The sequence below is a fragment of the Salvelinus fontinalis genome, chromosome 14, assembly GCF_029448725.1.
Source record: "Salvelinus fontinalis isolate EN_2023a chromosome 14, ASM2944872v1, whole genome shotgun sequence".
NCBI lineage: Eukaryota > Metazoa > Chordata > Actinopteri > Salmoniformes > Salmonidae > Salvelinus > Salvelinus fontinalis.
Window position 1 is genome coordinate 9,784,384 of NC_074678.1, and position 12,032 is coordinate 9,796,415.

At 48.1% G+C, this 12,032-nt stretch overlaps 1 protein-coding gene across 2 annotated transcripts in view; it reads right to left on the bottom strand.

Annotated features, from left to right (window-relative positions):
• sned1 (sushi, nidogen and EGF-like domains 1) overlaps window positions 1–12,032 on the bottom strand; it is a 151,847-nt gene that overhangs the window by 40,684 nt on the left and 99,131 nt on the right. For both annotated transcript variants that reach the window (XM_055943922.1, XM_055943923.1), the window contains exon 11: window positions 582–668. In XM_055943922.1, coding sequence (XP_055799897.1) covers window positions 582–668 — 87 coding nt within the window. The remainder of the gene's footprint in view (window positions 1–581; window positions 669–12,032) is intronic.

Consider the following 12,032-nt stretch of genomic DNA (forward strand, 5'->3'; position numbering starts at 1 on the left):
CGTCAAGGCAACCTTCCATCAAGGCAACCTTCCATCAAGGCAACCTTCCATCAAGGCAACCTTCCATCAAGGCAACCTTCCGTCAAGGCAACCTTCCGTCAAGGCATCAAGGCAACCTTCCGTCAAGGCAACCTTCCGTCAAGGCAACCTTCCGTCAAGGCAACCTTCCATCAAGGCAACCTTCCATCAAGGCAACCTTCCGTCAAGGCAACCTTCCGTCAAGGCATCAAGGCAACCTTCCATCATGGCAACCTTCCATCATGGCAACCTTCCATCATGGCAACCTTCCATCAATGCAACCTTCCATCAAGGCAACCTTCCATCAAAGCAACCTTCCATCAAAGCAACCTTCCATCATGGCAACCTTACAGCCTACTGGTCTGGTTTTGTGTGCTATGTGCTGCTACCTCGGTGAAAGCAAGGTGTTTATTTTTGTTTATTTATTTTATTTCACTTTCACCACCTTCACCAAGCAAGGTGTAACCCACACCATGAAATTAACAAGGAGTGTGTATTTCTGTTACCAACTACAGTAGAATATGAGACCGGACCTACAGTGTACAAGATGATAGGATGCGTACCAAACTGACAGTAGATTCCGGTGAAGCCTGAGGTGCAGTCGCAGGTCCCGTCCACACAGACCCCTCCATTCTGGCACAGACACTCTCCTGAAGAGACAAGCAGAAGAAGAGGAAACTTTTATTATCTTATAAAAGCATAAAGTCGAAAGAGCTCGCATCCTGCTGGGACATTAGATATCGGCTGATAGGGTTGTTGATTTGATTTATTAGGATCCCCATTAGCCGACGCTAGTGGTGACAGCTAGTCTTACTGTGGTATCCATTAGCCGACGCTAGTGGTGACAGCTAGTCTTACTGTGGTCTCCATTAGACGACGCTAGCGGTGACAGCTAGTCTTACTGTGGTATCCATTAGCCGACGCTAGCGGTGACAGCTAGTCTTACTGTGGTCTCCATTTGCCGACGCTAACGGTGACAGCTAGTCTTACTGTGGTCTCCATTAGCCGACGCTAACGGTGACAGCTAGTCTTACTGAGGTCTCCATTAGCCAACGCTAACGGTGACAGCTAGTCTTACTGTGGTCTCCATTTGCCGACGCTAGTGGTGACAGCTAGTCTTACTGAGGTCTCCATTAGCCAACGCTAACGGTGACAGCTAGTCTTACTGTGGTCTCCATTAGCCGACGCTAACGGTGACAGCTAGTATTACTGTGGTCTCCATTAGCCGACGCTAGTCGCTTACTGTGTTCCGACAAATAAAGAAAAAGACAAAATAAATTATTTTACAATTTACATATATTTAAAAACATTAACATGCAGTGTGTGTGCATCTATCAGTTACACAGTACATACATACAACCAGTAGGTCACATGTCAGTACATACATACAACCAGTAGGTCACATGTAAGTACACACAACCAGTAGGTCACATGTCAGTACACACAACCAGTAGGTCACATGTCAGTACATACAACCAGTAGGTCACATGTCAGTACACACAACCAGTAGGTCACATGTCAGTACATACACACAACCAGTAGGTCACATGTCAGTACACACAACCAGTAGGTCACATGTCAGTACATACAACCAGTAGGTCACATGTTAGTACATACAACCAGTAGGTCACATGTCAGTACACACAACCAGTAGGTCACATGTCAATACATACAACCAGTAGGTCACATGTCAGTACATACACACAACCAGTAGGTCACATGTCAGTACATAAAACCAGTAGGTCACATGTCAGTACATACATACAACCAGTGGGTCACATGTCAGTACATACACACAGCCAGTAGGTCACATGTCAGTACACACACACAACCAGTAGGTCACATGTCAGTACACACACACAACCAGTAGGTCACATGTCAGTACACACACACAACCAGTAGGTCACATGTCAGTACACACACACAACCAGTAGGTCACATGTCAGTACATACACACAACCAGTAGGTCACATGTCAGTACACACAAAACCAGTAGGTCACATGTCAGTACATACACACAACCAGTAGGTCACATGTCAGTACATACAAACAGTAGGTCACATGTCAGTACATACAACCAGTAGGTCACATGTCAGTACATACAACCAGTAGGTCACATGTCAGTACACACAACCAGTAGGTCACATGTCAGTACACACACACAACCAGTAGGTCACATGTCAGTACATACAACCAGTAGGTCACATGTCAGTACATACACACAACCAGTAGGTCACATGTCAGTACATACAACCAGTAGGTCACATGTCAGTACATACATACAACCAGTAGGTCACATGTCAGCACATACAAAGAACCAGTAGGTCACATGTCAGTACATACAACCAGTAGGTCACATGTCAGAACTTACACACAACCAGTAGGTCACATGTCAGTACAGCCACACAACCAGTAGGTCACATGTAAGTACATACATACAACCAGTAGGTCACATTTCAGTACATACAACCAGTAGGTAACATGTCAGTACATACAACCAGTAGGTCACATGTCAGTACATACACACAACTAGTAGGTCACATGTCAGTACATACAACCAGTAGGTCACATGTCAGTACACACACACAACCAGTAGGTCACATGTCAGTACATACATACAACCAGTAGGTCACATGTCAGTACACACAACCAGTAGGTCACATGTCAGTACACACACACAACCAGTAGGTCACATGTCAGTACACACAACCAGTAGGTCACATGTCAGTACACACATCCAGTAGGTCACATGTCGGTACACACACACAACCAGTAGGTCACATGTCAGTACACACACACAACCAGTAGGTCACATGTCAGTACACACACACAACCAGTAGGTCACATGTCAGTACACACACACAACCAGTAGGTCACATGTCAGTACACACACACAACCAGTAGGTCACATGTCAGTACACACAACCAGTAGGTCACATGTCAGTACATACACAACCAGTAGGTCACATGTCAGTACATACAACCAGTAGGTCACATGTCAGTACATACACACAACCAGTAGGTCACATGTCAGTACACACACACAACCAGTAGGTCACATGTCAGTACACACACACAACCAGTAGGTCACATGTCAGTACACACAACCAGTAGGTCACATGTCAGTACATACAACCAGTAGGTCACATGTCAGTACACACAACCAGTAGGTCACATGTCAGTACACACAACCAGTAGGTCACATGTCAGTACACACAACCAGTAGGTCACATGTCAGTACACACACACAACCAGTAGGTCACATGTCAGTACACACACACAACCAGTAGGTCACATGTCAGTACACACACATAACCAGTAGGTCACATGTCAGTACACACACACAACCAGTAGGTCACATGTCAGTACACACACATAACCAGTAGGTCACATGTCAGTACACACACACAACCAGTAGGTCACATGTCAGTACACACACACAACCAGTAGGTCACATGTCAGTACACACAACCAGTAGGTCACATGTCAGTACACACACACAACCAGTAGGTCACATGTCAGTACACACACATAACCAGTAGGTCACATGTCAGTACACACACATAACCAGTAGGTCACATGTCAGTACACACAACCAGTAGGTCACATGTCAGTACATACAACCAGTAGATCACATGTCAGTACATACACACAACCAGTAGGTCACATGTCAGTACATACAACCAGTAGGTCACATGTCAGTACATACACACAACCAGTAGGTCACATGTCAGTACATACAACCAGTAGGTCACATGTCAGTACATACACACAGCCAGTAGGTCACATGTCAGTACACACACACAACCAGTAGGTCACATGTCAGTACACACAACCAGTAGGTCACATGTCAGTACATACAACCAGTAGGTCACATGTCAGTACATACACACAACCAGTAGGTCACATGTCAGTACACACAACCAGTAGGTCACATGTCAGTACACACAACCAGTAGGTCACATGTCAGTACACACACACAACCAGTAGGTCACATGTCAGTACACACACACAACCAGTAGGTCACATGTCAGTACATACAACCAGTAGGTCACATGTCAGTCCACACACACAACCAGTAGGTCACATGTCAGTACACAAACATAACCAGTAGGTCACATGTCAGTACACACACATAACCAGTAGGTCACATGTCAGTACATACAACCAGTAGGTCACATGTCAGTACACACACATAACCAGTAGGTCACATGTCAGTACACACACATAACCAGTAGGTCACATGTCAGTACAGACAACCAGTAGGTCACATGTCAGTACACACACACACATAACCAGTAGGTCACATGTCAGTACACACACATAACCAGTAGGTCACATGTCAGTACACACACAACCAGTAGGTCACATGTCAGTACACAGACAACCAGTAGGTCACATGTCAGTACACACTACCAGCAGGTCACATGTCAGTACACACAACCAGTAGGTCACATGTCAGTACACACAACCAGTAGGTCACATGTCAGTACATACAACCAGTAGGTCACATGTCAGTACACACAACCAGTAGGTCACATGTCAGTACATACAACCAGTAGGTCACATGTCAGTACATACAACCAGTAGGTCACATGTCAGTACACACAACCAGTAGGTCACATGTCAGTACAGACAACCAGTAGGTCACATGTCAGTACACACAGCCAGCAGGTCACATGTCAGTACATATACACATCCAGTAGGTCACATGTCAGTACACACAACCAGTAGGACACATGGGGGGATGCGTTGTGCTGTGAAGTGTTGCTTAATTTGTTTTTTGAAACCAGGTTTTCTGTTTACTTGCACTACATAAGATGGAAGGGAGTTCCGTACACTCATGGCTCTGTATAATACTGTAAGTTTCCTTGAATTTGTTCTGGACCTCTGGGACTGAAATATGTCTGGTTGGGGGTAAGTCTGTGTGTCAGTGCTGTGTGTAAGTTGACTATGCAAATAATTAGGATTTTCCAACACATTAAATGTTTCTTATAAAAACAAGAAGTGACGCAGTCGCAGTCTTTCCTCAACCTTTAGCCAAGACAGACTGGCATGCACGGTATTAAGTAGTTCTCAAACTGGTATGAATAGTAGTATTTAGGGTAGTTCTCAAATGCGTGTTTTTAGGCAGCAGCATCAACAGTATCAACAGTCTCAGTCCAACATTGGAGGTAGATGGCCAACATGGGAAAGGGAAAGGGGGGATACCTAGTCAGTTGGAAAGGGAAAGGGGGATACCTAGTCAGTTGTAAAGGGGGATACCTAGTCAGTTGGAAAGGGAAAGGGGGATACCTAGTCAGTTGGAAAGGGGGATACCTAGTCAGTTGGAAAGGGAAAGGGGGATACCTAGTCAGTTGTAAAGGGAAAGGGGGATACCTAGTCAGTTGGAAAGGGAAAGGGGGATATCTAGTCAGTTGGAAAGGGAAAGGGGGATACCTAGTCAGTTGGAAAGGGAAAGGGGGATACCTAGTCAGTTGGAAAGGGGGGATACCTAGTCAGTTGGAAAGGGAAAGGGGGATACCTAGTCAGTTGGAAAGGGGGGATACCTAGTCAGTTGGAAAGGGAAAGGGGGATACCTAGTCAGTTGGAAAGGGAAAGGGGGATACCTAGTCAGTTGGAAAGGGAAAGGGGGATACCTAGTCAGTTGGAAAGGGAAAGGGGGATACCTAGTCAGTTGTAAAGGGGGATACCTAGTCAGTTGGAAAGGGAAAGGGAGATACCTAGTCAGTTGTAAAGGGAAAGGGGGATACCTAGTCAGTTGGAAAGGGGAAAGGGGGATACCTAGTCAGTTGGAAAGGGAAAGGGGGATACCTAGTCAGTTGGAAAGGGAAAGGGGGATACCTAGTCAGTTGGAAAGGGGGGATACCTAGTCAGTTGTAAAGGGAAAGGGGGATACCTAGTCAGTTGGAAAGGGGGATACCTAGTCAGTTGGAAAGGGAAAGGGGGATACCTAGTCAGTTGGAAAGGGAAAGGGGGATACCTAGTCAGTTGGAAAGGGAAAGGGGGATACCTAGTCAGTTGGAAAGGGAAAGGGGGGATACCTAGTCAGTTGTAAAGGGGGATACCTAGTCAGTTGTAAAGGGGGATACCTAGTCAGTTGGAAAGGGGGATACCTAGTCAGTTGGAAAGGGAAAGGGGGATACCTAGTCAGTTGGAAAGGGGGGATACCTAGTCAGTTGTATAGGGAAAGGGGGATACCTAGTCAGTTGGAAAGGGGGATACCTAGTCAGTTGGAAAGGGAAAGGGGGATACCTAGTCAGTTGGAAAGGGGGGATACCTAGTCAGTTCGAAAGGGAAAGGGGGATACCTAGTCAGTTGGAAAGGGAAAGGGGGATACCTAGTCAGTTGTAAAGGGGGGATACCTAGTCAGTTGGAAAGGGAAAGGGGGATACCTAGTCAGTTGGAAAGGGAAAGGGGGATACCTAGTCAGTTGTAAAGGGAAAGGGGGATACCTAGTCAGTTGGAAAGGGAAGGGGGGATACCTAGTCAGTTGGAAAGGGAAAGGGGGGATACCTAGTCAGTTGGAAAGGGGGATACCTAGTCAGTTGTAAAGGGGGATACCTAGTCAGTTGGAAAGGGGGATACCTAGTCAGTTGGAAAGGGAAAGGGGGATACCTAGTCAGTTGGAAAGGGGGGTACCTAGTCAGTTGGAAAGGGAAAGGGGGATACCTAGTCAGTTGGAAAGGGGGGATACCTAGTCAGTTCGAAAGGGAAAGGGGGATACCTAGTCAGTTGTATAGGGAAAGGGGGATACCTAGTCAGTTGGAAAGGGGGATACCTAGTCAGTTGGAAAGGGGGGATACCTAGTCAGTTGGAAAGGGGGATACCTAGTCAGTTGTATAGGGAAAGGGGGATACCTAGTCAGTTGGAAAGGGGGATACCTAGTCAGTTGGAAAGGGGGGATACCTAGTCAGTTGGAAAGGGAAAGGGGGATACCTAGTCAGTTGGAAAGGGAAAGGGGGATACCTAGTCAGTTGTATAGGGAAAGGGGGATACCTAGTCAGTTGTAAAGGGAAAGGGGGGATACCTAGTCAGTTGGAAAGGGGGATACCTAGTCAGTTGGAAAGGGAAAGGGGGATACCTAGTCAGTTGGAAAGGGGGGATACCTAGTCAGTTGGAAAGGGGGGATACCTAGTCAGTTGGAAAGGGGGATACCTAGTCAGTTGGAAAGGGGGATACCTAGTCAGTTGGAAAGGGGGATACCTAGTCAGTTGGAAAGGGGGGATACCTAGTCAGTTCGAAAGGGGGATACCTAGTCAGTTGGAAAGGGGGGATACCTAGTCAGTTGGAAAGGGGGGATACCTAGTCAGTTGGAAAGGGGGATACCTAGTCAGTTGGAAAGGGGGATACCTAGTCAGTTGGAAAGGGGGGATACCTAGTCAGTTGGAAAGGGGGATACCTAGTCAGTTGGAAAGGGGGGATACCTAGTCAGTTCGAAAGGGAAAGGGGGATACCTAGTCAGTTCGAAAGGGAAAGGGGGATACCTAGTCAGTTGTATAGGGAAAGGGGGATACCTAGTCAGTTGGAAGGGGGGATACCTAGTCAGTTGGAAAGGGAAAGGGGGGATACCTAGTCAGTTGGAAAGGGGGGATACCTAGTCAGTTGGAAAGGGGGATACCTAGTCAGTTGGAAAGGGGGGATACCTAGTCAGTTGGAAAGGGGGATACCTAGTCAGTTGTAAAGGGAAAGGGGGATACCTAGTCAGTTGGAAAGGGGGGATACCTAGTCAGTTGGAAAGGCAAAGGGGGATACCTAGTCAGTTGGAAAGGGGGAATACCTAGTCAGTTGGAAAGGGAAAGGGGGATACCTAGTCAGTTGGAAAGGGGAAGGGGGGATACCTAGTCAGTTGGAAAGGGGGGATACCTAGTCAGTTGGAAAGGGAAAGGGGGGATACCTAGTCAGTTGTAAAGGGAAAGGGGGATACCTAGTCAGTTGGAAAGGGAAAGGGGGATACCTAGTCAGTTGGAAAGGGGGGATACCTAGTCAGTTGGAAAGGGGGATACCTAGTCAGTTGGAAAGGGGAAGGGGGATACCTAGTCAGTTGGAAAGGGGAAAGGGGGATACCTAGTCAGTTGGAAAGGGAAAGGGGGATACCTAGTCAGTTGGAAAGGGGAAAGGGGGGATACCTAGTCAGTTGGAAAGGGGAAAGGGGGATACCTAGTCAGTTGTAAAGGGGGATACCTAGTCAGTTGTAAAGGGGGATACCTAGTCAGTTGGAAAGGGGGATACCTAGTCAGTTGGAAAGGGGAAAGGGGGGATACCTAGTCAGTTGTAAAGGGAAAGGGGGATACCTAGTCAGTTGGAAAGGGAAAGGGGGATACCTAGTCAGTTGTAAAGGGAAAGGGGGATACCTAGTCAGTTGGAAAGGGAAAGGGGGATACCTAGTCAGTTGTAAAGGGAAAGGGGGGATACCTAGTCAGTTGGAAAGGGGAAAGGGGGGATACCTAGTCAGTTGGAAAGGGGAAAGGGGGGATACCTAGTCAGTTGGAAAGGGGGATACCTAGTCAGTTGGAAAGGGGAAAGGGGGATACCTAGTCAGTTGTAAAGGGAAAGGGGGATACCTAGTCAGTTGTAAAGGGGGGATACCTAGTCAGTTGGAAAGGGAAAGGGGGATACCTAGTCAGTTGGAAAGGGAAAGGGGGATACCTAGTCAGTTGGAAAGGGAAAGGGGGATACCTAGTCAGTTGTAAAGGGAAAGGGGGATACCTAGTCAGTTGGAAAGGGAAAGGGGGATACCTAGTCAGTTGTAAAGGGAAAGGGGGGATACCTAGTCAGTTGGAAAGGGAAAGGGGGGATACCTAGTCAGTTGGATAGGGAAAGGGGGATACCTAGTCAGTTGGAAAGGGAAGGGGGGATACCTAGTCAGTTGGAAAGGGAACGGGGGGATACCTAGTCAGTTGGAAAGGGGGGATACCTAGTCAGTTGGAAAGGGAACGGGGGGATACCTAGTCAGTTGGAAAGGGGGGATACCTAGTCAGTTGGAAAGGGAAAGGGGTGAAACCTAGTCAGTTGGAAAGGGGGATACCTAGTCAGTTGGAAAGGGGGGATACCTAGTCAGTTGGAAAGGGGGGATACCTAGTCAGTTGGAAAGGGAAAGGGGGGGATACCTAGTCAGTTGGAAAGGGGAAAGGGGAGATACCTAGTCAGTTGGAAAGGGGGGGGGGGGGATACCTAGTCAGTTGGAAAGGGAAAGGGGGATACCTAGTCAGTTGGAAAGGGAAAGGGGGAAACCTAGTCAGTTGTAAAGGGGGATACCTAGTCAGTTGGAAAGGGGGGATACCTAGTCAGTTGGAAAGGGGGGATACCTAGTCAGTTGGAAAGGGGAAAGGGGGGATACCTAGTCAGTTGGAAAGGGAAAGGGGGATACCTAGTCAGTTGGAAAGGGGGGATACCTAGTCAGTTGGAAAGGGAAAGGGGGATACCTAGTCAGTTGGAAAGGGAAAGGGGGGGATACCTAGTCAGTTGGAAAGGGAAAGGGGGATACCTAGTCAGTTGGAAAGGGGGATACCTAGTCAGTTGGAAAGGGGGATACCTAGTCAGTTGTAAAGGGAAAGGGGGATACCTAGTCAGTTGGAAAGGGGGGATACCTAGTCAGTTGGAAAGGGAAAGGGGGATACCTAGTCAGTTGGAAAGGGAAAGGGGGATACCTAGTCAGTTGTAAAGGGAAAGGGGGATATCTAGTCAGTTGTAAAGGGAAAGGGGGATACCTAGTCAGTTGGAAAGGGAAAGGGGGATACCTAGTCAGTTGGAAAGGGGGGATACCTAGTCAGTTGTAAAGGGAAAGGGGGATACCTAGTCAGTTGGAAAGGGAAAGGGGGGGATACCTAGTCAGTTGGAAAGGGGGATACCTAGTCAGTTGGAAAGGGAAAGGGGGATACCTAGTCAGTTGGAAAGGGGGGATACCTAGTCAGTTGTAAAGGGAAAGGGGGATACCTAGTCAGTTGGAAAGGGAAAGGGGGGGATACCTAGTCAGTTGGAAAGGGGGATACCTAGTCAGTTGTAAAGGGAAAGGGGGATACCTAGTCAGTTGGAAAGGGGGGATACCTAGTCAGTTGTAAAGGGAAAGGGGGATACCTAGTCAGTTGGAAAGGGAAAGGGGGATACCTAGTCAGTTGGAAAGGGAAAGGGGGATACCTAGTCAGTTGGAAAGGGAAAGGGGGATACCTAGTCAGTTGGAAAGGGGGATACCTAGTCAGTTGGAAAGGGAAAGGGGGATACCTAGTCAGTTGGAAAGGGAAAGGGGGATACCTAGTCAGTTGGAAAGGGAAAGGGGGATACCTAGTCAGTTGGAAAGGGGGATACCTAGTCAGTTGGAAAGGGAAAGGGGGATACCTAGTCAGTTGGAAAGGGGGATACCTAGTCAGTTGGAAAGGGGGGATACCTAGTCAGTTGGAAAGGGGGGATACCTAGTCAGTTGGAAAGGGAAAGGGGGGATACCTAGTCAGTTGGAAAGGGGAAAGGGGGGATACCTAGTCAGTTGGAAAGGGAACGGGGGGATACCTAGTCAGTTGGAAAGGGAAAGGGGGGATACCTAGTCAGTTGGAAAGGGAAAGGGGGATACCTAGTCAGTTGGAAAGGGAAAGGGGGATACCTAGTCAGTTGGAAAGGGGAAGGGGGATACCTAGTCAGTTGGAAAGGGGAAAGGGGGGATACCTAGTCAGTTGGAAAGGGAAAGGGGGATACCTAGTCAGTTGGAAAGGGAAAGGGGGATACCTAGTCAGTTGGAAAGGGGAAAGGGGGGATACCTAGTCAGTTGGAAAGGGAAAGGGGGATACCTAGTCAGTTGGAAAGGGAAAGGGGGATACCTAGTCAGTTGTAAAGGGAAAGGGGGATACCTAGTCAGTTGTAAAGGGGGGATACCTAGTCAGTTGGAAAGGGAAAGGGGGATACCTAGTCAGTTGGAAAGGGAAAGGGGGGATACCTAGTCAGTTGGAAAGGGAAAGGGGGGATACCTAGTCAGTTGGATAGGGAAAGGGGGGATACCTAGTCAGTTGGAAAGGGAAAGGGGGATACCTAGTCAGTTGTAAAGGGGGATACCTAGTCAGTTGGAAAGGGGGGATACCTAGTCAGTTGGAAAGGGAAAGGGGGGATTCCTAGTCAGTTGGAAAGGGGAAAGGGGGGATACCTAGTCAGTTGGAAAGGGGAAAGGGGGGATACCTAGTCAGTTGGAAAGGGAAGGGGGGATACCTAGTCAGTTGGAAAGGGAACGGGGGGATACCTAGTCAGTTGGAAAGGGGGGATACCTAGTCAGTTGGAAAGGGAAAGGGGTGAAACCTAGTCAGTTGGAAAGGGGGATACCTAGTCAGTTGGAAAGGGGGGATACCTAGTCAGTTGGAAAGGGGGGATACCTAGTCAGTTGGAAAGGGAAAGGGGGGGATACCTAGTCAGTTGGAAAGGGGAAAGGGGAGATACCTAGTCAGTTGGAAAGGGGAAAGGGGGGATACCTAGTCAGTTGGAAAGGGGGATACCTAGTCAGTTGGAAAGGGGAAAGGGGAGATACCTAGTCAGTTGGAAAGGGGAAAGGGGGGATACCTAGTCAGTTGGAAAGGGAAAGGGGGATACCTAGTCAGTTGGAAAGGGGAAAGGGGGATACCTAGTCAGTTGGAAAGGGGAAAGGGGGAAACCTAGTCAGTTGTAAAGGGGGATACCTAGTCAGTTGGAAAGGGGGGATACCTAGTCAGTTGGAAAGGGGGGATACCTAGTCAGTTGGAAAGGGGAAAGGGGGGATACCTAGTCAGTTGGAAAGGGGAAAGGGGGATACCTAGTCAGTTGGAAAGGGAAAGGGGGATACCTAGTCAGTTGGAAAGGGGGGATACCTAGTCAGTTGGAAAGGGAAAGGGGGATACCTAGTCAGTTGGAAAGGGGGGATACCTAGTCAGTTGGAAAGGGAAAGGGGGATACCTAGTCAGTTGGAAAGGGGGGATACCTAGTCAGTTGGAAAGGGGGGATACCTAGTCAGTTGGAAAGGGGGGATACCTAGTCAGTTGGAAAGGGGGGATACCTAGTCAGTT